The sequence below is a fragment of the Apis cerana genome, linkage group LG14, assembly GCF_029169275.1.
Source record: "Apis cerana isolate GH-2021 linkage group LG14, AcerK_1.0, whole genome shotgun sequence".
NCBI lineage: Eukaryota > Metazoa > Arthropoda > Insecta > Hymenoptera > Apidae > Apis > Apis cerana.
In genome coordinates this window covers 6,156,956-6,183,221 of record NC_083865.1, presented here as the reverse complement: position 1 = coordinate 6,183,221, position 26,266 = coordinate 6,156,956, and the positions used below count along the sequence as shown (strand labels likewise).

The window sequence follows — 26,266 nt, the reverse complement described above, 5'->3', positions numbered from 1 at the left end:
TCATAGCTCGGACAACTCACGCAGCAACGACCATGGAATCCGAAGAATAGTGGTAGAAACTTAACAAAATAACTTCAAAGCAGATGTAGTTCAATGAGATCCGACAAAAAAATAATTTTTATTATTTTCTTTTAATATTTATTTATTTGACCAATCATATTCGATATCGTTTATCTATACACTATATTATAAATTATCTTTGATGTGTTTCATTGTATCTATAAATATCTATTAATAAAATAAAAAAACTAAACATAGGTAATTAATGAAAGTAAAAATAATGAAAAAGTATTTTTTGTTATAAAAAGTTATAAAATGTTAAATTACAAAATTTTGATTATATTAGACAATAATTATTAACATATATTTTTTATTTATATGAATAATAAGAACATATAATAGATATGATAAATATACATTTTTTTAATATTTTTATGTTATCTTATTGTTTAATAATTTTTCTTAATGATTAAATACAAAATAAATGTATAAAATATGAAATTTAATTATATAGATTCAACTATATAGTAACTTAAGAATGTGAAGTTACTATTTGTGCCTGCAAGATGCATTGTGCACTGCGTAAGAAGCGGGAGAGGTAGCGATAGTTGGATAGTTGCATGCTGCTTTGATCGGTGTTTGCTTTCTGTTTGTGGTATTAATTTTATTCGAAAGTCGGTACGATGTGGGTATTGTTTGTGGTTTTAATTTACCGATTGTTTTGTAGTTTTTCTAGAATTATTTAAGAAATTGCGTTTATCTTACGTTTGACCACGTCCTGTATGTCCTCATACAGCCGACAAACATTTTTTAAACTATGTAATAAATTTAATGTTTTAGGTAATGTACGATCATTTATATGAAATATTATATATTGCATATAATCTTTATATATTATTTTATGATATTGTTGATAACAATACATATCTATTATTAACAATACAAAATAAGATAATAATATTTATAAATTTTATAATTAAATTTGACTTATATTTTTATTTTCTTTTTGTTATTAATGTTTTAATTTTATATTGTATATAATATATATTAAATGTTTTTTATTTTTTGTCTAAAATATATTACATGATAATGTTTTTGATTATTTTATTGTAGCTCTTGTATTGGAATGTTATATGACATTCTATAAACCACATGGCAGACCAAGATACTACAGACTATTATGCACTTTGTGCGAATGATCAAGATGAATTAGGTCTAAATGAAAGGCTAATAGAAAATAGCATATCTCAATCATTATGTGATTTAAATAGTAGCAATAATAGCATTACAGTTGAAAATGCAACATCTGTTTCTCCATTATTAAGTCATTATAAATATCATTGTTTCTCGCATCATGATAGTCCAGTTAATTTTTCATCTTTACCAACGTATCTTCCACCCATTGGTGTATTTTGGGATATAGAAAATTGTCATGTTAGTATTAAATTATATAATTATATTTATTATATATATTTATATAATTATATTATATTATTGAAATATATTACATTTTGTAATTGATTATAATATTTTTTTATAATTATTTCAGGTACCAAAGGGAAGGTCCGCCATGGCTGTAACACAAGTAATTAGAGAAAAATTTTTTAATGGTTATAGGGAAGCAGAATTTATTGTAGTTTGTGATGTCTTAAGAGAAAATAGTCGGGTTATGAAAGAATTAAATAATGCTCAAGTAAATCCAATTAATATATATTTATTAAAAATATATAAATTATTTAATATTATTTTTTTAATAGCATAACACTTATAAGTTTATAAATTTTTTATTATAAATTTATAATATATTTATTTATAAATTTGTATTTATAAATTTTACGTCTATCAGGTTAATTTAATACATGTTGCTAGAGAATGCAAAAATGCTGCTGATGAAAAACTTAAACAATCTATTAGAAGATTTGCTGATATTCATGGAAGTCCAGCAGCTGTGATTTTAATATCTGGTGATATTAATTTTGCTCCTGATCTCAGTGATTTACGTTATAGAAAAAAAATTCATGTGATACTTTTACATATGAAAAATACATCTGAAGCATTAATATTATGTGCCAATGAGCATTATGATTTCTCAGAACTTATGGAATCACTGCCATCCACAACTGTACAGGTAACTTATTTTCTTATAAAATAATCTTAAGATATTTTTCTAATACTATTTTATACTATTAAAAATAAAATATAAAATAGATTTTTTGTATTTTAAATTTTTAGATTTATATAATAAATTTTTTAATTATAATTGTTTTTTTATTTTTATATGTAAATCTATATTTAATGTGAAATGTTTATTAATTTTAAATTTGTAATATTTATAAAATATATTAAAATATTCATAAAATATTATAAATATAAATTTATAAATGTAAAATGTCAACATGTTAATAATCTTATTTTTTTTTTAATTTGTGTGTGTGTGTGTGTGTGTGTATGATATAATATATTAATATATTTATAAAACATCTTTGAAAAGTCAAATCTACAGAAAATTATTACACAAAAATGTTTAGTTAAAATATATTAAATTATAAACAATTTGCATTTAATGAAACAAGATAGAAATAGAAATGAGAAATTGCTCAATCTCTATTATATTATATTATACCATTACATTTTATTCCCATTTCATTTTATCAAATACAAATTTAAATTAACTTAATAAATAATATAATAAATGATTTCAATTAGTATTTTTTTATATTTTTGTTTGTTTTGGTTTCTAAAATCGATCCTGCAAAGATGTTCTAAATATATTAACATTTTATGTTTTTATTTATTTAACATTTATTAACTTTTTTTATATATTTTATATGTATATGTTTTTTAATATTTTGTAAAGTTTATGTTCCTTTCAGGTTACTACATATTATGATCTCCTAGTTAGTAACCTTCCTGAAGATCAGGATATTGTATCTATTAAATGTTGTCTTAAACAAATGTTCGAAAACTATGGTGGTCAAGTAATGGAAATTCAATCAAATACTGCAATTATACATTTTACTTCCAAACCTTTTGCAGAAAGGTATTATAATCAAATATTGCAATTACATTTTACTTCAAACCTTTTGTATTATATATATTTGTTTTATTTTTATATTAGTAAGTTTTGTTTAATTATTTGTATAAAATAACTGTATAATAGAAATTTGTATTTATAATTTAATTATGATGTAAATAATATATAATATCAGATATAATTTTATATTTGAATAACCCGCCCATTATGTAACCAATGAATTGTTTCTATTTGCAGAAATTTTATTGGTCTTTTTCGCGTTAGTAAAAAAAAATAGTATTTAAACTAGTAGGGATAAATACATAAATAAGGTAGGATTCAAACAGTGTATAGCAATGTAACGAATCTAATATTGTAAGAAGATCATAAGTTTAATTTGTATAACATATTTCATTTATATGTATGGTAGTAATAAGAGTTAAACATTGTTATTTTTTGGTACATTGTTATTATTTATTATTTTATTTATCTATATAATTTTGTTATTTTATATATGTTATAATAATGACATGATTTGATGATTTTATTTATATATAAGGTAAGCTAAAAATATGAAGAATTATTATGATTCTGAAAAACAAAGACATTTAGTGAAGTATATGAATATTATATAAGTATATATAAAAGTTATAGAGATTTTTTGAAAAATTAACCGACATAAATTGTATCATAAATGTGTTTATTAAAATTTTGAAGGTCATTTTCATAGGATTGATTATCTTGTGTATTGGCCTTTTATAATTACAGTTAGTTGACTTTGCTTAATAACAATGTGACTTTTTTTTTATAGGGCTCAGAAGCGTTTGAATGGGAAGGTTGTCTTTGGTTCGAAAATTTCCGTAAAATTTCTAAAAGAGAAAGGGACTCATTTTCAAAAAATTCGAGGTAATTCTATATTATTTATCCATTTCATTTTCTAAAAGTTTTTTTATTGCTAAACTAATAAAATAACTAATAAAATATATATGATAAAATACAAAATAAAGCATGAAGTGTTATAATTTTCTTCGAAATTATTATTAAATTAAATAATAGATCAATTTTTTAAATGAACCTATTAATTATTTATTATTAATTAAAAAATTATATTGAAGAATAAAAAGAAAAAATTTTGCATTATATTTGTAGTAATATAAATTTTTTTTTTTTATTTTATATTTATTATTTTATATACTACTTTTTCTAAAATGTATATATATATATATATATATATATATGTTAGTAACATATGATATAACAATAAAATAGTATATAAATGATAATGAAATAAATGTACAATACATAATAAGAATAATGATAAATATATACTATATTTATTAGCAATATATTTTTACATTTTTAGGAATTTCTATAAACAGAAACGGTACTGTAAGTGAATCAGAAATTGTTACTAGTTCTCCAAGACAAATGTATACTGCAAGTGCTTCGTTAGCGGGTGGAAGAGCTCTTCAATTTCCACATTATCAGTCATCTATGCCAGTTATTGGAACATATTCTGGATGGAATGCTCATTGCACTTCCACTTCAACACCAGTAGGGTAATTATAAATTGAATTACAAATATAATATAAATATAATACAATAGAATAAAATGATGAAGATCCGAGAAAGAGCCTTAGAGTCGCAAGTAGACTTTGTCCTTGCTTGATTCAGGCAATGAAATTTAGAAAACTTTGATCTTATCTGAGCATTAAATTATATTAATATATATTAGAATTTATAATGAAACTTATTATAAATATTTTAAAAATTAAGATACTTTTATATTTATTTTTTATAGAATGGTTCAACCTCCTGTTTTTGTTAGAAGACCATATCCAAATAATAATAATGTAGCTTTTAATAGAACTTATAATGAACTTGCAAGGACTCAATCTCCTTCATTCTGGCAAGTCTCTGGTTCTCAGCAATTTAGTCATGTGTGGGAAGAACAATATAAGGTATATAATGTTATTGAAATTTTAATTTTATAAAATATATATAGTTTTGATTTATCATTTGTGTTAATTTAAGGTGGAAAAAACAAAAGTACTTAGTAGAAGAATTCATATTCCGCAGGCTCGGGATAGTGGTGTTGTAAATGATGTAGCTCCTCGAACTTCTGAAGCTTTAAGATGTATCAGAGGAACACATACTTCTTATGTTCAACCTTCAGAATGGACTAGTCAACATCCTTCATTAAATGTTCCTATAAACTTGAATGGAACTAGTATGTGTATCATTTTTTCTTTTATGACAAATTTTATAATTAAATTTATAATTAAATTTATAATTAAAAAATTTATTATGCAGCACATCCTCAATCGAATTTTAAACGTCGAAGTCCATCTCCTATGTATGACTTACAATCACGAGAGCGAAATCAATGGAATGGACAAGTATAAATTAATTTAAAATAATTTAAATTAAAATTGAAAATAAAGTTGAAAAATAAAGTTGAAATAAATCTTAATTTTTTTTTTTTTTTCCACAAATTAGCAAAACGCGTCTGTACGTACTACTAGGACACCTTCGCCTTATGAAAGTACAATACAAACGATAAATCAACAAAGTAATCGTACGTCACCTTATCATCCAAGTGATACAGAAAGTGAAGAAGTTGAGGTACTTCTATTTTCTTTTATTTTCTATTTTCTTTTATTATCATTTTTAAATTAATAATTTATTTCTTAATGTATTAGAAATTTTTCAATCCAGTAAATAATCGCAATGGAATATCAACAAACAATGAAACATGCACGCCTATTGAATTGCAAGTAACTAATTTAGACCAAAGTATTAATCCAAAAAAAATGAGACATATGCTTGTCTCTATTTTTATGAAACATGTGATGGTAAATTATTATTTAATATTATAATTATATTATTATAATAATTATAATATAATAAAATTAAAATAATACTAAATATGATTTTTTAATATATTTACTATTAATGATTAACAATTAATATTAATTTTAGGTTTTAAATGTTTCTATTTTTACACAATCTGATGGTAACTTTGCAGCAAGTGTCAAAGTACCTTCTTTAGCAGACGCACAATACGCAATTTCTCAATTGCATCGTCATAAATTAGGATATAAACGTATTTTTATATCATATGCTCATAGTGGTAGAGCAAGTCCTCAAGTTGTGCGAGCACAAATCGTAATGTTATTGCAAGAAGTACCTGGTCACGAACTTCCTCTTTTTAAATTTCGAGAAATGTATGAGAGTCGTTTCATGATTTCTATCAGTGTTTCCGAATTGTACAAAATGAAAGATGTTTGTATTATTACGGAAGATCCTGGTGGTAGAATGGTTTCTCTTAATCCAGATCACAGAAATACTCCATCACCATGTTTTAATAATACAACTCAGGTACATTCTATTTTATATTATATAATGTTATGTATATTAAATTTAAAATTAACAATGATGGATATAAAGCCGAGTTTTAGCTTTTTCGATAAAAGTAGAGTTATCATTCCTTTTATCGTTGAGAAGCTATGACGATCATTTAAAGCGATGAAAATTGTTCTGAAATAATATAAAATATATTGTATTTAATGTATGAATATATAAGTTATATCAAATAAAAATTCATGGTCATTTTAGGAGGAACAAGTAGAGTTACCATACTGCACTATTCATACGCTAAAACCATGGTCTGATAAAGGATGGGCTGAACAAAAAGTAGCATCACTTCCAAATGTAAAAATTTCTTTAAAAGTTCTCGAACCACGTATACAGCAATTATTAACTACGCATAACGGCAGTTTACCATTGCCTAGGTATATTGTTATTTTTTTCCTTTATTGTCTTCTTTTTTCATTTCATAATTTCAATTAAAAATATTAATAAATAAATTTTAGTTTGTCAAATTGTTATGAGGCTGAATTTAAAGAAAAATTACAAGTAGTTGAAAATGGAGTACCCTTAGAACATCTAGTATCTTGTTTATCATGTGTTGAGTTAAAACAGGGTATTGGTAGCATAAAATATCTTATTTGGGCAGAAAATAAATCTCATGAAAATAAACATGAAGGTAAGATATTTTAATGATAATAATTAAATTAATCAATGATTAATATTGAGATGATATATTTTTTTTAGAGAATAAATGTTTAAGTTCTCCGCTTGCAAATCAATTAGCACTTTTCAGTCGTGAATTAGTTGATCTTTTAAAAACTGCTCCACACTGCCAATTACCATTTCATCGATTTATACCTACATATCATCATCATTTTGGAAGACAATGTAGAGTTGCTGATTATGGATTCACAAAACTAATCGATCTTTTAGAAGCGCTTACTCATACTGTACAAGTATGTAAAAAAAAATTATTCATTTAAAACTTAAATTATTTAATGATAAAATTTTAATTATTTACTATAGGTAATGGGTGAAGGAAATAATCGTGTTATTACATTATCCCATCGTGCTCAAGTACGTCGTTTTACATCTGATCTTCTAAGAGTTTTAAAATCTAAAGCTAGTAAACAAGTAGCACTTTCAGAATTTCCAAGCGTTTATGCTAGAGTAATAGGTAAAAATTTTTTATATATATAATTATGAAAATATGATATATTTTTTTTATTAATTATAATGATATATTCTTTTATAGCTAAGCCTTGGGATATAGTGGATTATGGAGTATGCGATATCGAAGATATCCTCAATGAAATACCAAAAAATACTATTGTTGTCACTATAATTAATGGAGGGGATAAAATGATAGCTATTCCTAAACGAGAACAAACTGAGGAAGAAATAAAACGAACAAAAAGATTTGCTATAGAGGTAATAAAATCTATAATAAAATATTATAAAAAATTAATTAATATGTATATATTAATATATTATTAATATATTTATATTTTATTTAGGTTATCGAGTTGTTACGACATGCACCTCAATGTAGAATGCAATTTAATAAATTTGTACCATCATATCATCACCATTTTGGTCATCAGTGTCGGATATCAGATTATGGTTTCACAAAATTAATTGAATTATTTGAAGCTATACCAGACATAGTTAAAATAGAAGATGATGGTTCTGGAGAAAGACAAATTTCATTGACAGAAAAGGAAGGACTTCGTGTACTTTCTAAACAAATATCTAAATTAATTACTCGGTCGGGAGGTTGTCTTAGTGTTTCAAATATTGCACAAAATTTTTTACATGAATTTGGTTATGCGATAAAACCAGAATTATTTGGATGCACTTCTATATTGCAACTTATGCAGAAACTCGGGGATACTGTAAAGGTATGAAAATATTGTATTTTAATATACATATATATAATATATATTGTTAATTTGTAGATATAAATTAATATTAAATATTCTAATTTATTAATTTTTTTAGATTGTATATTTACCAAGTAAACTTGTAGTTATGATGATAGATAAATCTCACTTGCGGCAATTAACTTTACAATGCCGTCGATTATTGATTGATAAACCACAGCATAGAATGCCAATTAAAGAATTTCAACAATTATATACTCAACACTACTTAAAATCGTGTAATATAGACGAACTAAAGCAAAATTTATGTAATGTAGTTCAAGTAAGCTAATTTTTAATTTGATTTTATTAAGGAAATATTTTTTATAACAAATTTATAATAATATATATATGATTTCAGTTTATAACAATTGATGATGAACAATTTGTAGAACTTACTCCATTACATTGTTTCGCTTGTAATTTGTGTCGCGTAATGATAAATTATGGTGGAGCGTTAAAACTTTCACAATTCGAGACAGCATATTTATCAACTATAGGTTCTGCTTGTAAGCCTGTAGATTATGGATTTCCAACAACATTTGCACTTTTACAAGCATTACCTTGTACAGTAACAATAAAATTATCACGGCGAAAAAAAAATATTATATATTTGAATAAACAAATTGCTGGTATGTATAAATAATTATTTACAATTATTTTAAAACATTATTTATTAATGTTGCTTTAATTTATTTTTAAATGAATTAAATAGCTATCGATATGGCATTACCATCAACATGCGCATCAGCATCATCATACTGTGATACTGATTCTAGTAATGAATCCTTTGAAAGTGATTCATCTTCTCATGTCAATATTTCAAATAATTCGAATACATTAGAACATGCAAAATGGACAGAACAAACTATTAATAGTCAAAATTTCTGGAAACAAACAGAAAAGAATAATGTATGGTCTGAAGAATCTAATAAATCTTGGAAAACATCAAGTTCGGAAGACCGATCGCTTAATTGGCCATTGCGAGAAAGTGGAAGCGAAAGTTTTTACAAAAGCTTAATGCAAACGCCAATTACACCATGTGATTTTCCTGCACCTCCTAAACCAGATTCTCCTCCTGAGGTATTTTCTTTGATAGATAATATTTTTATATCTATTTTTTATTTAATAAATTTTGATAAATTATTTTTTAAATTATAGAAAGATTTAAACAAAAATCAATGCGAATCCTCAGTTTGCATGACACCAACAAAATTTACATATCCACGTACTCCTAACGTACAGGTAATATTACAAATATATAATCTTAATTATTTTTATAATACTATTTATTAATATAATTTGTATTATCATTGTTTTTTTTATAGATTCCTCCATTGACTTTACATCCTTCGTGGCATCAAATTACATCTGATGGTAGTAATTTACTATCACCAATGAAAACTTTATTAACTGCTTCAGAGAATCCTTTAAATCCATGTACTTCACCTTTCTTTTCTTCTAAGCATAATTTAGTTGTTGCTCCTCATCCTTCTGAATTGCCACTTCCTTCGTTATCATTAACTCCTAAAAAGAATATATCTTCTGTTGCCGAAAATTCTATAAATAAACAAGAAAACACTGTCAATAATCTCATAGAAGATATGAGTCTCAAAAATAATGAAAGTGATAATAGTAATGCGAAAACTAATAGTAACAAAGAAAAATATAGTACTCCTACAAAACAATGTAAGTAACTTATTTCTTTTAATAATTTATTTTTGTTTTTATTAATTGATTATTTTAATTAATGTATATATTAAATAAAAATATATTCTTTATAGTATTTACCAGCAAACGTCGTTTAGCTGCTCAATTTAATCAACCTATTGAATCATAAATTCAGTAAGAGAATAAAGAATGTGTTTGAATACAATATGAAAATAAGAAATTTGGTATCTAAACACATTTCATAGTCATATGATGTGTTAACAGAGTTAATAAGAAGAAGAATGTATTAGCATCTCGGTAGGCTGTTAAACACTGGGTTCAAATATCTATATGCCATTTTCAAAATAATGGTAGGTACGCTCTCCCATTTATATTTAAAATATTTATGATAATAATATATCGATTTGATACATATAAAATAAAAAATAAAATTTATTTTCAAGAGGCATGAGGCTAAATTTTCATATTTAGAGGCAATATCTATATACTAAGTACCTATAATTTTCGATTTAAAAAATTGTGAATAACTGTGAAGCGTTTATACCGAGAGATCTATATTGATTGTATTGCGTGTCAAATTCATGTAGCATTTTTCATACTGTGATATAGAATAGGAAAAAAAAAAAAAAAAAAAGAAAATTAATGCATAAAAACGAATAGAAAATGGGTAATAATTGTACAAATTTTATAGGATTGGGCCAGTGCCCAACGTTGAGACCTGCTGTTTGTTATAACAAAGTTATACCTCAATAAAATTTTATGTAAAGCGAAAATTAAAATCAAATTTTGTTCATTAATAATTGCTAAATATTCTTTTTTTAATTTTATTGAATTTTATTATAATTGAGACTTTATTGGCTCAACCCTATTAATCATTGTAAATTATTCTCATAGAAAAATGAATTGTACTAAAAAGACCAACATATAAATTGTTATACAACAATAATCTTTTTATCAATTATAAAATTGAATATAATTCATTTTTATAATTTATTCGTTAACTTTAACTTTTATTCATACAATTATTTTTCTCACTAGTGTCAGAGAATTTCTTTTATTATTATTATCAGTTCTTATTATCATGTACAATAATACTTTATAATTGTATTATGAATGAATGAGTTTTGAGAATTCTAATGGTGATTAAAAAGCAATGTATGATATCTTGAAGTGTCATACTATTTTTTTTTGTATAAATGAAAATGTTTTTAATTAAAGAATTATTAAGTTTAATGTTAATAATCACTATTAAGTAACTGAAACTCGTGGATGGATAAAAAAAATATAAAATGAAATTTTTATAAATTCCATTTAAATTTATTAAAAGATTATATTAAATAGTGACAGGCAATAAATATTTTATCTAAAATAAGACAAAAAAAATACTTTCGTATCAGTCAGATCAATTCAATATCTAACATTACTTTAAGTAATAACAATATTACTCTAAAATATTTTGTTTTGAAAACAAAAAAAAAGATATTGATTACATTATTTATGAAAATATATAATTAATACATTTAATATGTGATACGAATGAATGGCAAGATATTGCTCTCTTTGAATAATATGTAAATGATCTTGTCTCATATTTTACTTTATTATTAAGAAATATTTTATTATATTAAAAATAAAATATATATACAATTTTGCAAACAGAACTCGGATCAAAGATATTATGAATTACTAAATGCATGAATTATTTCTAGAAAGATTATATATTTCAGATTCGCTACATTGCTTGATATCATGCTATAAAAAAATGCAAGAATCATGAATCAATCAAATCATATTATCATATATAAAATTTATAATTCCTTACATGACAGTCATATGTATTAATATTTTTATTGTTTTCTAAATCTAATTTGTATTAATTTATTCATATCAAATAACATAGTTTTGTTACATGTTATATATTTATTATGTAGATATAATGTCAATTCTATTGTATTTTATATTTATATGAAAAAAGTGATAATTTTTACTTTATTTTTTAAATTGTATGAATTCGTCAATTTAAATTTTCTATTAGTCACAATAAAGTTCCATTTTATATTTTAAAATATTTTTTTATTGCTTGAATTTAAAATATCATGCATTTTCACATAAATATTCATTTAGAATATTATTTATAGTAAATTTTATGAAAAATAGTTTTTAATAGAGCATTCTGACTAATAGAAAATTTAATTAATCCTTATGCAAAGAATGTAAAAACGCGTAAAATGTTGTAATAATTGCATAAGAAAATTTTATTGTAGTAACAAATACAAAGGAAATTGTAAAGTATAAATATTCAATGGAATCTTCTAAACAAGTATGGAATAAAATAGTTTATTACATAATAAATCAAAAATTTTTGTACATATTATTATTATAGAAAATGATAAAAAAAATCAGCATATGAAATATGAAAATTATATTTATAAAATATAAAATTTAAATATCAGGTTTATAATTATACAAATGAAAAACAATAGTTTATAATATAATACATTAATTTATTTTATCTCTTTTACAGAATATCTATCTATACAATGATGCAAATGCACCTGTAATCTCAAACTGAGATGAATTAATAATTTATATATCATATCTTTTATTAGTAATACCACTACCAACTGGACCATGACGTCGTTCCCAAATCATACGATGCTTTTGTTTCATAAATGCATCAACTACACTTAGTGGTACACCAATATCTCCATCTGTATTTCATTACAACATTAAAATTAAAATTGAAATTAACAGAAACAGAATAAAATAATTTTATAAATTTTAAATTCATACATTTTATAAACCATGCAGTACTTGCATCTTGATAAGTTTTATATAAATCATTACAATATTTATCTTTATCATCCCCATAATACCAACCACAATCTTCATATCGTTGTCTCAAGATACTAAGGATCTCATCATCAACCATCCTAATTTTGATTACATATTGATATAAGTATATTTAATCAATAATGTAAAAATATAGTTTTTAAACATTTATTTAAACATTTAATTTTAGAAATGTACTTATCACGTTCAAATTGTTTTTGTGCTTCCCAACGACAAATTACATCCGATTCATAACATTCATCAATTGTTGGGACACGACGAAAATTTTGATGATACCATGGATATTTTTTTTGATTTGGTGTGACTACTTTTTCTATTAAAAATAAGAAATTATTACTGTCATTGATTTTTCTAATAACATAACCAAATAACTGATTAGATAATACCTCGAAAATATTCAACTGGTGCGTCTAATAGATAAAATAATTTTTTCATAAATTGAAAAAAAGAATTTTGTTCTGCATCCATTTTTAAGGAATTAAATATAAATTAAAAATTGTATAATTCGTTAAAGACTTCTATTCCAAATTATATGATCCTCAAGGATCATGGAAGAAGATATACCAAAAACTATATCTAGTAATCATCAATTGTATCTATAATATATCAATTATATCTAATAATGTTTCCATATTTTTAAATGATTATTTTAATATCTTAAATTGTGTATTTTTTTAATTATTTATTATTTTTTAATGAAATTTATTATTTAAATACTATTATGTATTTAATAGGGAATTTTTGTATTTAAAATAAACTAAAATTCAAATAATTAATTAATTTTATTCAAATTTTGTTCAAATAAATAAATTTTAATAAATTCAATTCAAACAATAATTTTAAAAATTTAATGAAAAAAATATAAGATATGTAAATTTTATAATAAATTATGTTTGGATAAATTTAAATGCAATATTTTTATACTATCAGAAGAGAACAATAGAGAATTCAGTTTTAAGTTATATTAATACACGAATTCAAATTGAAAAGAACGAAATTGTTTATGTTTATAAATAAATAAATAATATAAACAAATAATATATTAATAAAATATATTATATATCTTTTTGAATAAGCAATATAGATGATATTATCTAGACGTATAGGAAAGAATTTAAAATTTAAGAAGAAGAAATTCATTCAAGAAGAAATTGTTTATTGAAATCTCGGAATTTATCTTTGTAATAAATTAGAAATTTAATAAAGTTAATTAACTTATATTGTAATAATGAATAAGTTATATTTTGAAATTTTTTATAAATTTCGTTAAGTATTTTTTGATTTTTTTCAACCCAATTTTATATACATATTTTTCTTTGTACATATGCATTTTATTTCACAATAGCAAGATATTTCTATTTCCAAAAAATGAAAGAGAATTGATAAAAAAAACTATTCTTCACATAGACAAAATCTTAATCTATTATTGGATTACAAAAATAAAAAAGAAGGATCCTAGACTTAGAAAAAAAAATAGAGAAAATAAAAGAAATTTTTGCAGTTTTGTAAACATTAAACAATTGGCATCTCACAAGTTAAATTATAATTTATAATAGATTGTTTGATTTTCGCGCATTTTGTCAAGTAGAATGATTAGCATTTCATGCTTACCAACCTATTCATGAATTGTTAAATAATAAATAATCTTTTCCTTAATAAATACATAACATATTGAATATCAACATGTGTAGTTTTATAAAAAAATTCAGTTAAATTAATTATATTATTTTAAAAAAATTTAATTGGTGTCTTGTATTTATTATTTTTTATAAATTTTATTTAAAATAATTCTATATCTCAATAAAGTTTCATTTTATAATAACAAAAATAAATATTTCCTTAAAGCTAATAAAAATATTTATATTCATTTTTATAAATATTTTTATAATTAAAATTTTTATAAATATTATTAAATTGATATATTTATTGCTTCAGTTATATAATTTATATATTTTACACTAAAAGGAGACATGATATTTATATAATAAAATTGTAACTAAATCTTCATATTTATTTATTATCATATATATTGCTTATAAATATATTACTTTATAAAAAAAATATAAATAAAAATATAAAATATAAAAAAAAATGATATTTAAATATATTAATTTGATATTTTTAAATCTAGTTACTTTTGTAATGAAAATATTGGTAAAACATATTTGTCTAAAAGTATAAAAGGAAGATTCGGGAAGTGAGTCTTCCATTTTCATCGTTATAAGTAATATGGTGAGTATGTGTGATATTGTTCTTATTAAACGTTATTTTAACTATTAAAAATATATTATTTATATATTATTGTTAAACGATAGTAATATATTTTTTTCAATTAATAAAGAATTAGTCAAAATATTTTATAGATTACATAAATTTATATATAAGAATAATTTTATATATAAGAAACACGTGTTTCATTTTTATCGCATTTTTTATGATGATAACATTTTTAATGTTTATGGTTTTAAAACTGAATAAACATGAGGATAAATTCTAGGGCGGTCTGATATTTCTAATTAATCGTATTCTTTTTTTTTAATTATTTATATATATTATTCAATTAATATGAAATATGGTTTTTATAGTCGCACAGAAAGTTTAGTGCACCACGTCATGGATCTATGGGATTTTATCCCAAAAAAAGATCTCAACGGCATCGTGGTAAAGTAAAAGCTTTTCCTAAAGATGATCCAAGCAAACCTGTACATTTAACGGCTTTTATCGGTTATAAAGCCGGTATGACTCACGTAGTCAGGGAAGCTGATCGTCCAGGATCAAGTAAGTAACATTTTTTTTAATACGAATTAGTAATTTTTATTCTTTTAAATATAAAAATAGAATTATACAACTTATGAAAAATTTTATTAAATTATAAATAATTCTATATTAGAATTGCGACCATTGATATTGTAATAATAAATATCGATAATATAAGATATTAGATGAAAATTATTGAAATTCGTATTTTTTTTTTTATTCAAAGTTATTAGAGATGTTAACAATTACGAATCAATAATATTTTACTGAGTTTTTTTATATATTCTATATAATTTGTGAAGATAATATTAACAGAAACTGTAGTAGATTATAATATAATTTTCCAATTTAATTTATTATTGATAATATTTTTACGATAGTAATAACTTAATTTATTTTTTATTTATAAAAAAAATAAAAATTCTAGATATTTCTAATTTGTTAATGATATCTTAATTATATTATTAGTGTATCATCATTGATATATAAAATTATTGATTATTGAGAATGTAAATATAGGATATTAATACAAAACTATTATATGATCATATATGTAGTCTTCAAAAATCATCATATTTTTGAAAAAATGATTTGTGTAAAATTTTATTTCAATAAAAGTATGTACATTCTATATTAAAGAAGATTAATTATTCAGATAATGTAATTTTTTGAATGACTTAATAATTGAATTGCTAATCAAAGATAATCCATTCATATGATTTTTAATCTAGAATTCAATTCTCATATATGTTTATTCAGAATTATGTAAATTGTTATTATTATCAATTTGATAAAATTATCAATTGATCAAAAAATCATATTATTATTATTGTATGTTTTAAGAAGCAAAGAAATATTATATAATATTTATTTTTAAATTAAAGTATTTTTTTTAGAAATTTATAAAGGTTTAGATATTGATGACTATAATAGGGTTTTCCAAAAATTTTGAAACATCTGTAAACTGCAGATTCCTAAAGCAATTTCAAACAACATTTTCCTTTGTAAAAATTTTACTTTATTAATGAATTATTAAAAATAGAACAAAAAACATTGGTCAATTACAAAGTGCATAGTCTAATCAATAATAGTATTAATTATGTCGACCAAACACGAACAAATACAAACAATATATCAAGATATATTAGTTTGTTCGGAAAATAATTTTGTTTTTTTTCATGATAAAATGTATGAAAAAACGAAATTATTTTCCAAACAACTTAATTTGGATTTGTTAGAGCTCTTTATAGTATATAGTCAACACTACTGTTGCAGCATAGTTAGACTATGCATTTTAATTGGACTGTATTTTTTGTTAATAACTCGTTAACAAAGTTATAAATCAAAAGAAAATATTGCTTGAAATTATGTCAGGAATTTCCAGTTTATAGATGTTCCAATATTTTTAGAACATTATATAAATACGACATGATGATCAAAGTTTAATAAACACATAAATGTGTTAATTTACTTTGATTGCGGTACAAGAGCTGTTTGATATTGTGCAGTATAGTCTAAACCGCAATGTCGAAAAATAACTCTGCTTTCTGAATATTGAGAGCAAAGAGGCACGACATATTCCATAATCTCTTTGAAATCCATTGGGTGATGATCATTGAGACAAACCATGTCTGGCATAATTCTATACATAAATAGAAAATATTTCTATATTATATTGTATTACTATACTGACTTTTCTTGATGTTTTTTTTATAGTTTTGTATTTTTTTACATATATTTTTTTCTTTATTTATTTAGAGGTGAATAAGAAAGAAATTGTAGAAGCAGTTACCATTTTAGAAACACCACCTATGATTGTAGTTGGTGTAGTTGGTTATATTGAAACTCCACATGGTTTACGTGCCCTTACTACAGTGTGGGCAGAACATTTATCTGAAGATTGTCGAAGAAGATTTTATAAAAACTGGTAAAAAAAATTGCTATTAATATATTTTTTTATGTATTTATAATATAGAAATGTAAAATATATTTTAATGAATTTTGAATCAGCTCTCCGCTCAATTTGATGAGAGCATATATTTGAATATTGCCTTAAAGAAATAATTCTTTTAAAAGGCTGATTCAAAATGTGTATAGTCTCCGCTCGTTATGATGAGACTAACACGTTGCAGATAAACAGGTATTTATAAATTGAAAACAAAAAGCAGCCATTACGGTTCCTTTTCTACAGGTACAAAAGCAAAAAGAAGGCATTTACAAAAGCTTCCAAAAAATGGCAAGATGATCTTGGTCGTAAATCTATAGAAAACGATTTTAAAAAAATCGTTAAATATTGTAAAGTTGTACGAATTATCGCTCATACGCAGGTAATTCTATTACAAATTTAATTTATCTAATTTTTTTTAAAATAAAATTTTTATTTATATAAAGTTTATCCTAGATGAAATTATTAAGACAACGTCAAAAGAAAGCCCATATAATGGAAATTCAATTAAATGGTGGAACTATTGAGCAGAAAGTTCAATGGGCTCGTGAACATTTAGAAAAACCAGTACCTGTCAGTAATGTTTTTGCTCCAGATGAAATGATAGATGTAATCGGTGTCACAAAAGGAAAAGGATATAAAGGTATATTTAATAGCTTTTTTCTTTTAATATAAAATATATTTTTAAAATAAATTATAAAAAGAAATTGGACTAAATGATGACAAAGCATGATATAGATTATCTGATCATTTTGAAGATATTTCATGCTGCCTTCCTACTGAAGTCCTTAATAATAAAATTCTAAATTTCTATTGTTGTGTATATATGCGTGCATATGTGTGTATGTGTGTGCGCGCGCGCTTGCGCGCGTATATCTATATTTTATAAAGCCTATTATTAATACATTCGATTTATATAGGTGTTACGTCACGTTGGCATACAAAAAAATTGCCACGCAAAACACATAAAGGTCTGAGAAAAGTTGCTTGTATTGGAGCATGGCATCCTAGTCGTGTATCTTTTACTGTTGCACGTGCTGGTCAAAAGGGATATCATCATCGTACAGAAATGAATAAAAAAATTTATAGAATTGGACAAGGAATTCATACTAAAGATGGCAAGGTAAGGTATTTGCATATAAAATTCTAATTTGTTAATTAATTAATTATAATTATTCGATTGTTCTTGTAAAACAATTAACAATTTTATTTTAAAATATCGAACAAACATTAAATGGCAGGCCAATGGTAATTATTGTTATATAAGTAATTATTATGTAAGAATTTTGTTTAAAATTCAATGAGCATTTATTTTGTCTTCTATAGAAAATAATTGCCTCTTCCCTATGTTATTTTTCTTCTATGAAAATTACATCATAAGAGGCATATATAAACAACTTGTCCATAGTACCTAAAACATTCATTATGCTTTAGATCTCCAAAACAAGTGACACATTAAATATTAATTTATTTGTTTATTATAAAAAAATTTTCTAAATTTTTATGAAAATTTTTTTTCAATATTTTTTAGATCGTAAAGAATAATGCTTCTACAGAATACGATCTTACCGAGAAAACTATAACTCCTATGGGAGGTTTTCCTCATTATGGTGAAGTGAATAACGACTTCATTATGATCAAAGGTTGCTGTATGGGTCCGAAAAAACGTGTAATTACATTACGTAAGGTAAGAATTATGATTATCATTTTGAATGACTTTTTTATTAAATTTATGATGAATAATAAAGAGCCAAATAATTTTTATGAAATTAAAATGATATTTAATGATAGGACTGATGTATAATTAGAATTATATATATTTTATATTATTTTTATATAATTATAGTCTAATCATCTATTTTTACAGTCCTTATTGGTTCACACCAAACGATCGGCACTGGAGAAGATCAATCTTAAATTTATCGATACAAGTTCCAAATTTGGACATGGTCGCTTTCAAACTGCTGCTGATAAAACTTCATTTATGGGTCAACTTAAAAAAGATCGTATGCGTGAGGAACAACAGGCACAAGCCACTACTTCAGCACCGACCGCAAATGCTTAATAAAAACATATACATATTAAAATATGTATAAAATGAATAATAAAAAATTATATGTAAAACTTACATAACTTTTTAATTTCTTTTATAAATATATTTTATAAATATTTATAAATTATTTTGAAAATAAAAACTTCTATCATTATTTTATTCACATGTGGCATCACATAAATAATTTTATCTTTGCTTTATAATAATTATCTGAAGCTGCGATCTGTATATATATGATTTAAGCGAAGTTCCATAAAATGTCATATATATTCTGTACCTTATTTAGGATACGTAATTCTTATGTCAGTAATAATTGATTGTTGCTACATTTAATCACAGATTTAATTAAAATTAGTGTTGTCTTATTTTATTTTATTAATCATGTCGCATATGATGGGTAAGTAATATAAATACTTCTTGTCCCTATTGAAACTGAATAAATACGAAGCAAAAATATAGTGAATAGTAAATTTATTTTATCGTAGCTATGATAATATAAATATTAAAGGCGTGCAAGAACACGAAAATGTCGAAAACTTGATACTCAAAATAAATCGAATTATATTGACTAAAAATATTTTAAAATTCTTAAGAATTATTATAAAATTATAAAAAATAGAATTTAAAAATAATCAAATATATAATAAATATAATCATATATATAAAACCAATATAAAAAATTTTATAAATTCTATAAACTGTTTTATAAACTTTGCATACTTTGTAAAACAAAAATCATCTTTTCTTTGTCTAATATTTATACAAATAATTTTCTTTGAGAAAATTCAATTCATAAATATCAAAATAAAAACTTCATTTTTGAAAATGAATTCAAACAAATTATATATATATATGATTTCTTTTTTATAAAGTTATAATATATCTATCAACAATTTAAAATTTTTTTTATTAAAATTTAATTTTGTAAATATAATTTCAAAATATTTAGATTTCCAATATTTTTGAATTTTAAGATATTTTTTTGGGAATTCGATCCCGATTCTAATAAAAATTCTCATTAAACTTCAACATTTTCATATGTTCCTATCTCTAATAAATGTGCATATATATATATATATATATATATATATATATATATATATATATATATATTGTAATTTTCGAATTGTGATTTTTCGAATCTTATTTTTGATATCAATATAATTTCCGTGATGTTTCATATATCTATATCGTGCGAAGCATTTTCATGTTAAATAAGGAATACACAAGAATAAATATTTATTTACAGAATGTGTACACAGCGCAAACCTGCTATAATCTTTCGTAAACAACTCATTGGTTTATCTGTTACTTTACAATAAAATGACTAATCTCATTTATATACAAATACAATGCTCCAATTATATATTTTTACTTTAAAGGAAATATATCTCAATATGTAATATTTATATATACATTTATATATTTATAAATATAATAATATATCGATTTTTATCTTATCATATATAATAAATTAATTTTATTTTATATTTTTTTTCTTTATATTTTTTAAAATTTTATATTTTTAAAAAATAATAGTTAAATATTTAGTAATATAATATTTAGTTACTGAAAGAAATTATATCAGTATAATATATTATAAATATTTCCTCATTATCATAAATCATTTCTTAGTAATATTATATCATAAAAACTGTCATTTTCTATAGATCTTTATTTATACATTTCTATTAAAATGTATTATTACCATGTATTATTATAATATTAATTATTGTAAGAATTGTATATCATTTTAATTTCTTTTTCTATTTACTAATACTATATAAATTAAATAAATTTTGATAAAAATGAAGAAAAAAATAAAGAATTGAAAGAATTAAGAAAAAACGAAAGAAATGAAAAAAATATTCTTCATAATTTTAAAACATGTGTAAAAAAAAATAGAATATCAAAATTCATAGAATATTTAAGAAACTTTTATTCTAGGACTTCAACATGAAAAGATTTATAGTACGAGATTTATATTTACACGAATGATATCTAAAAATAGGTCGTTACTCGGCGACTGGTACGCGACAGCAGCATGGGGCATCATTCTTGATAAGTTGTGATAAAAGTTAATAAAAGCGATTTAAATAGACACTCTTGAGGATCCACCAAGATAGTTGAATTTCGAGTCTACCCGTATAAGTGTTCACTTTTAAATTTAATTTATTAACGTCTATACATTGAAAGATTCTATTAACATTACTTTATACGGATAAATGTCGCAATTCTTTGACATTTTTGATTTATTAATATTTGAATATCATATTAATCTTATTATGATAATACTGTATGTTATATTAATAGTATTATACTATACTATATTAATACTATTATAATGTAATATGATTAGTAATTTTTTCTTATACATTGTTAATAAGAATAATGAAAACATATTATCTACCTTTATATATTTCTTTATTCCTATCGTGTACTCTTCGAATTTTACTAAATGTAAAAAATTTTTTAAAAATTGCTTTGCTTTTAGATGTTTGCAAATCGATTATACGTGTTCGTAAATTTAGTACCTGTAGTAGTGATTCTAGTGCCAGTAGCAGAAGTAGTACGATCGGATGTGTTTCAGTATGGCCAAAAGGGACAGACAGTGACAGAAATGCACCAATATTGTGGTCGAACTTTGTCAAGTACATTACAAATAATGTGCGGTAGTGTTTATAATTCTCGATTTAAAAAAAGTAACCAAGGTAAGTAGATATCAATATATTGATAAAAATATTCAAAAAATTATTTATTAAAAAAAAATAAAAAAAAAGTACTAGAATTATAGTTGGTATTATTGACTGATACAAAATGGAGGAAACTTATAAGAATTTAAATATTTTCAATTCAATATCACATTCTTCTTATTTATTTGATCTCATTTTAAGAAATCAATTTTTTTCCAGAAATGGAGATGGATGATTATATGGCATTTTATGGTTACGATCTATATCCTTATAAATCTATTAAAAATGCGAAAAAAATGATACGATTTCGAAGAAACTCTAAAGGAATTCATGAAGAATGTTGTCTAAAATCTTGCACAACAGAGGAGTTGCGCTCCTATTGCGGTGCCCGTTAATGAGAGAATTTTTTTAAAATTTTAAACATAAATTTAAGAAAATATTATTTTTTCCTATTTACTGATTATATAATTTTTAACAATTTATGATATATTTTCAATAATTTTATTTTTCATTCAATGTAACAATTCAGTAAAATCAAAATTACGAATATTTTGTAAATGTTCTATTTTGTTTCTTTTAAAATTATTATTGTAAATTGATAATTTATTTAATTCCATATTATAAAAAAATTAAATCTATTTTTAATTGTTAAATCTTATTTTACAATATGAAATATGTATAAATTTATATCAAATTACTTTGTTATAAGAAATCGGAAAATATGTGAAAATGAATTTAATATATATAATTTAAATATATATTATATATGTATATATTATCTATATGCATATATTATGCATATTATTAATTATAAGAGATTTTAATTAGTGTGATAATATTTTTTATTAAGAAGCACATGATGAAAGTTTCATAATTCATAATAATTGTCAGCTTCAACTGCATGGTTTAACTGACGAGACAGTTAAAATTTATTGTAAAGTATGATCTCATTTGTACTTAACCATATATTATGTAAGACAAATTCAATATTATTCATTGAAGGTATTTACACACGCACATATATATATATAATTTAGCAATTTATATCTTTTTTAAAGATGTACATTTAAAAAATATCTATCAATAGGTTAGTTTTTGTGAAAATTTAATTTTATACTATATATATGCATAAATAATTTACTGTACTTATCAAAAAATAAAAAATATAAAAAACGAATGATTATGAATTTTAATTTAATAAAAAATTGAATTTTAATTATATGTTTCATCTATATATTGTAATTAGGTTATATATATATTTTTTATATATATATATATATATTTATATATATATAAAAATATAATATATATTTATATATATATATAAATAAAATTAGGTAAAAGTAGTAAAAATTAAATTTCTGCATATAATTTTATAATTGTATATATATTAAAAATAAAAATATAATTTATTAAGTTTTAATATACTTTTAAGATTTTTAATTACATATTAAATATATATTAACATAAAATTATATTAATTATATCATGCACAAAAATTTTTTATATTAAATTTAATATTTTTACAGATGAAAGATTTTGTGAATTTTAACTTGTATAAGTATTTAGCAAATAATGGAAATAGAAGAAATTTATAGCCTTACAATTTTTCCACCAGTAATATCTAAATTTGCAGTTCAATGGTCTATGGATAATAACATATCTATTCTCACTGAAAAAGGAATTCACATATTCGTAAGTTTAATTTAATGAAGTTAATGGTATATCTAAAATAATAATAAATTTAATTATTATTTTATGTAGGAATTGATACCTTCTCCAATATCTCCTTCTTCAACTATAAAATTCTCTAGATCTTTTATTTATACACCTTCAACATTTCCAACAGAAATTGTATCTAACAAAATAGAATCCAAAATTTGGAATATGCATCGTGAAGAACTTTATTCATTTATAATTGAGGAAAGTATGACTCCAAAATTATCTAATGTAAAAGAAATGGTACCAAAAATAATTGATTTAGCATGGTCACCAAAAGACTTAATACATCCAAGCAAGTGTCTTATTGCTATTTTAACTTCAGCAGGTGCTGTTATAATTGCGTGTAAAATCTGTAGAGATTGGTATCCTGTATATGATTTATCTTCTCTACGTTATAATATTTTAGAACAAAAAATAAATGAAGAATTAGAAGAAAATAAAAATAACTCAGCTTCATTTGAAACATTCAAAATCTATATGAAAGCATTACAAGCTTCTTGTTTCACTTGGAGCAAATTTTTTGCAGATTTTGCGTATTTTGTTGTTGCATATCTTAATGGAGATATAATTATTTATAAAATCCTAAAGATATTTGATTATAATGAAATACTTAATCCTAAAATTGTAGGAATAATAAGATTAAATGAATCTGTAAAAATGAATGTTTTAAATTGGATTACAATTAATACAAAGAAACATTTAATTATTATTGGATATTTTGATGGACGTATTTATGGACTTAATATTGAAGAACATGATGGAAATTTTGAATTAATGTTCATTGAAAAATATTATGATTACACTGATCGTATTTCTATTAGTGCTATAAAAATATTTCCTCAAAATGATTTAAATGTAAATGTTCTTATTGCAAAAGGATATTATCTATTTTTATTATGCTTTGAAAAAAATGGTACATTAAGAAGTATGCAACATTTACAATTAGAAGGTTTTATGATTTCAGGTAAATAAAAATTTTTTATTATATAATATATAAAAAATATAATATTATATAAAAGAATTATTTCTAGGAATGATTTGTATAAGTACAAACTGTGCACTCATCACAACAGAAAATGGTTCTATGTTTGCAATTGATATAAAAGAAAATCAGTTATTGAAAACAAAAGTAAATAATAAATTATCACAAGTTCATGTTCGATGTCTAGGTCTTGCACATTCTCCAAGTTCCGTGATTTTTATAAATATAACTAGTCCCAGCACTATATATGATCATTTAGTAATAAAGGAACCAACCAAAATATATATGTTTTGTTTAAAGAATAAAAATTGGAATCCATTATTTATTTTGAATCAAAGTAAGCATGAAAAATTTGAGCAATTGTGGGATTGTTTAGAAGCAATTAGAATAAAAGCAACAAAAGCGTCAGATCTATCATTAATATTACCAAAAGTTCCATCTAATTTGGAATTTTTATCTTTGCACGAGTTACGAATAGTAATGTGGACATCTGTGATAACGGAAATTTGTGAAAAGAGGAAAATCATTCAAGGAATGAATAATATTGCTGGAGAAATATCAGAAGCTCAACCTTTAATTTTTATTCATACTGCATGCAATTATCTTATACATCTTGAAAGTAAATCTTCTTTGATAGAACACCAAAAAGTTTCCATGAATTTATTAAAAATGTATTTAGAAGTATATTTGGCTGGAGAAGAAAATGAGAAAGTAACTCCACTTTCCAAGCGTATTAGAGATGTTTTAAAAAAAATATCTCAATTCAATTTAAATAATATTGAGACTTGCAATCTGTGTGGTGAAATGATAAATGAAAATTTTTCCTGGAAAATTAGTAAGTGTTCACAAGGTCATATATTACCTAGATGTGCTATTACTCTTTTACAAATAACTGTGGTGCCATATAAAACATGTCCAATATGTGGTTTAATTTTTCATCCATGTTTGGATCAAGAATTTAAAGAAACGAGATGTCCTTTTTGTGATGTACCTGCACTTGAAGAAAACCGAATGTTGAATTCCAAATATTATATTCCAAAGGAAAAAAGTTTGTCTAGATTACATAATTATATCTTAGAAGATCAAGAAATGGAAACAGTTGCTGAGGAATCTTAATCCAAATTTAAAATATCTTTTAATAAATGATGTAATCAATATAATATGTAAAATATGTGTATATTTCTTATCATAATCTTATGTATTTATTTATTATTAAATAATGTATTTTTAAGAATAAAAATAATATAAATAATAAAAATGATATATGCCAAAAAAGATCATAT

At 22.7% G+C, this 26,266-nt stretch overlaps 5 protein-coding genes, 1 long non-coding RNA gene and 1 other non-coding gene across 17 annotated transcripts; 5 read left to right on the top strand and 2 right to left on the bottom strand.

The window, feature by feature from the left end:
• The first annotated feature begins 120 nt into the window (after positions 1-120).
• Positions 121-13,401, top strand: LOC108003145 (meiosis regulator and mRNA stability factor 1). 7 transcript variants are annotated; one of them, XM_062084280.1, is made up of 26 exons: positions 125-258; positions 515-840; positions 1,114-1,434; positions 1,550-1,693; positions 1,847-2,128; positions 2,874-3,040; positions 3,825-3,919; positions 4,377-4,572; positions 4,815-4,974; positions 5,048-5,243; positions 5,327-5,412; positions 5,513-5,638; positions 5,716-5,868; positions 5,996-6,394; positions 6,632-6,807; positions 6,889-7,061; positions 7,130-7,341; positions 7,412-7,562; positions 7,641-7,816; positions 7,903-8,286; positions 8,387-8,590; positions 8,669-8,939; positions 9,023-9,390; positions 9,469-9,552; positions 9,636-9,996; positions 10,092-10,617. In XM_062084280.1, the coding sequence occupies exons 3-26, from the start codon at positions 1,153-1,155 to the stop codon at positions 10,145-10,147; spliced, it is 4,902 nt and encodes a 1,633-aa protein (XP_061940264.1). In that variant the 5' UTR covers positions 125-258; positions 515-840; positions 1,114-1,152; the 3' UTR covers positions 10,148-10,617. The 7 variants fall into 7 exon arrangements, 5 of the variants coding, with proteins under 5 accessions (XP_061940265.1, XP_061940264.1, XP_061940266.1 ...); XR_009832548.1 differs by lacking the exon at positions 125-258 and adding an exon at positions 12,503-13,401 and having other exon boundaries at positions 284-840; positions 10,092-10,328; XR_009832549.1 differs by lacking the exon at positions 125-258 and having other exon boundaries at positions 284-840; positions 10,092-10,328; positions 10,422-10,617.
• Positions 12,462-13,360, bottom strand: LOC108003105 (NADH dehydrogenase [ubiquinone] 1 beta subcomplex subunit 10). The gene is made up of 4 exons (XM_017065205.3): positions 13,218-13,360; positions 13,009-13,144; positions 12,772-12,911; positions 12,462-12,689 (listed from the first exon to the last, which is right to left on the bottom strand). Exons 1-4 carry the CDS (start codon positions 13,297-13,299, stop codon positions 12,565-12,567), a joined length of 483 nt encoding a protein of 160 aa, XP_016920694.1. The 5' UTR covers positions 13,300-13,360; the 3' UTR covers positions 12,462-12,564.
• A 1,103-nt stretch (positions 13,402-14,504) lies between the features above and the next one.
• On the top strand, positions 14,505-19,666 carry LOC108003128 (large ribosomal subunit protein uL3). Its single transcript, XM_017065231.3, has 8 exons — positions 14,505-15,063; positions 15,417-15,609; positions 17,347-17,515; positions 17,780-17,915; positions 17,990-18,176; positions 18,454-18,656; positions 19,065-19,220; positions 19,401-19,666. The coding sequence occupies exons 1-8, from the start codon at positions 15,061-15,063 to the stop codon at positions 19,596-19,598; spliced, it is 1,245 nt and encodes a 414-aa protein (XP_016920720.2). The 5' UTR covers positions 14,505-15,060; the 3' UTR covers positions 19,599-19,666.
• On the top strand, positions 15,266-15,342 carry LOC114578173 (small nucleolar RNA U43). The gene has a single exon (XR_003698887.1). It is a non-coding gene; the product is annotated as a small nucleolar RNA U43 (small nucleolar RNA).
• On the bottom strand, positions 19,333-22,137 carry LOC133667238 (uncharacterized). The gene is made up of 2 exons (XR_009832546.1): positions 21,997-22,137; positions 19,333-20,018 (listed from the first exon to the last, which is right to left on the bottom strand). It is a non-coding gene; the product is annotated as an uncharacterized LOC133667238 (long non-coding RNA).
• LOC108003129 (LIRP-like) lies at positions 20,763-23,456 on the top strand. 3 transcript variants are annotated; one of them, XM_017065234.3, is made up of 3 exons: positions 20,763-21,663; positions 22,081-22,297; positions 22,499-23,456. In XM_017065234.3, exons 2-3 carry the CDS (start codon positions 22,081-22,083, stop codon positions 22,672-22,674), a joined length of 393 nt encoding a protein of 130 aa, XP_016920723.1. In that variant the 5' UTR covers positions 20,763-21,663; the 3' UTR covers positions 22,675-23,456. The 3 variants fall into 3 exon arrangements, with proteins under 3 accessions (XP_016920723.1, XP_016920722.1, XP_016920721.1); XM_017065233.3 differs by having other exon boundaries at positions 20,764-21,731; XM_017065232.3 differs by having other exon boundaries at positions 20,768-21,882.
• Positions 23,141-26,258, top strand: LOC108003131 (uncharacterized). 3 transcript variants are annotated; one of them, XM_062084250.1, is made up of 5 exons: positions 23,226-23,366; positions 23,809-23,974; positions 24,044-24,965; positions 25,033-25,818; positions 25,939-26,258. In XM_062084250.1, exons 2-5 carry the CDS (start codon positions 23,855-23,857, stop codon positions 26,097-26,099), a joined length of 1,989 nt encoding a protein of 662 aa, XP_061940234.1. In that variant the 5' UTR covers positions 23,226-23,366; positions 23,809-23,854; the 3' UTR covers positions 26,100-26,258. The 3 variants fall into 3 exon arrangements, with proteins under 3 accessions (XP_016920729.1, XP_061940234.1, XP_061940233.1); XM_017065240.3 differs by having other exon boundaries at positions 23,141-23,281; positions 25,033-26,258; XM_062084249.1 differs by having other exon boundaries at positions 25,033-26,258.
• Positions 26,259-26,266: the final 8 nt, after the last annotated feature.

Excerpts from the sequence above, each read along its gene's own strand:
- LOC108003105 (XM_017065205.3), bottom strand. The coding sequence starts at position 13,299 with ATGGATGCAGAACAAAATTCTTTTTTTCAATTTATGAAAAAATTATTT. Across the intron at positions 13,145-13,217 it reads ACCAGTTGAATATTTTCGAG|AAAAAGTAGTCACACCAAAT; the intron begins GTATTATCTAAT and ends TATTTTTAATAG. Across the intron at positions 12,690-12,771 it reads TACTGCATGGTTTATAAAAT|ATGGAGATATTGGTGTACCA; the intron begins GTATGAATTTAA and ends AATGAAATACAG.
- LOC108003128 (XM_017065231.3), top strand. Across the intron at positions 17,516-17,779 it reads AGAAGATTTTATAAAAACTG|GTACAAAAGCAAAAAGAAGG; the intron begins GTAAAAAAAATT and ends CCTTTTCTACAG. Across the intron at positions 17,916-17,989 it reads GAATTATCGCTCATACGCAG|ATGAAATTATTAAGACAACG; the intron begins GTAATTCTATTA and ends AGTTTATCCTAG.
- LOC108003131 (XM_017065240.3), top strand. The coding sequence starts at position 23,855 with ATGGAAATAGAAGAAATTTATAGCCTTACAATTTTTCCACCAGTAATA. Across the intron at positions 23,975-24,043 it reads AAAAAGGAATTCACATATTC|GAATTGATACCTTCTCCAAT; the intron begins GTAAGTTTAATT and ends TATTTTATGTAG. Across the intron at positions 24,966-25,032 it reads AGAAGGTTTTATGATTTCAG|GAATGATTTGTATAAGTACA; the intron begins GTAAATAAAAAT and ends AATTATTTCTAG.
- LOC108003145 (XM_062084281.1), top strand. The coding sequence starts at position 1,153 with ATGGCAGACCAAGATACTACAGACTATTATGCACTTTGTGCGAATGAT. Across the intron at positions 6,808-6,888 it reads GGCAGTTTACCATTGCCTAG|TTTGTCAAATTGTTATGAGG; the intron begins GTATATTGTTAT and ends AATAAATTTTAG. Across the intron at positions 9,997-10,091 it reads TAGTACTCCTACAAAACAAT|TATTTACCAGCAAACGTCGT; the intron begins GTAAGTAACTTA and ends TATTCTTTATAG.
- LOC108003129 (XM_017065234.3), top strand. The coding sequence starts at position 22,081 with ATGTTTGCAAATCGATTATACGTGTTCGTAAATTTAGTACCTGTAGTA. Across the intron at positions 22,298-22,498 it reads ATTTAAAAAAAGTAACCAAG|AAATGGAGATGGATGATTAT; the intron begins GTAAGTAGATAT and ends ATTTTTTTCCAG.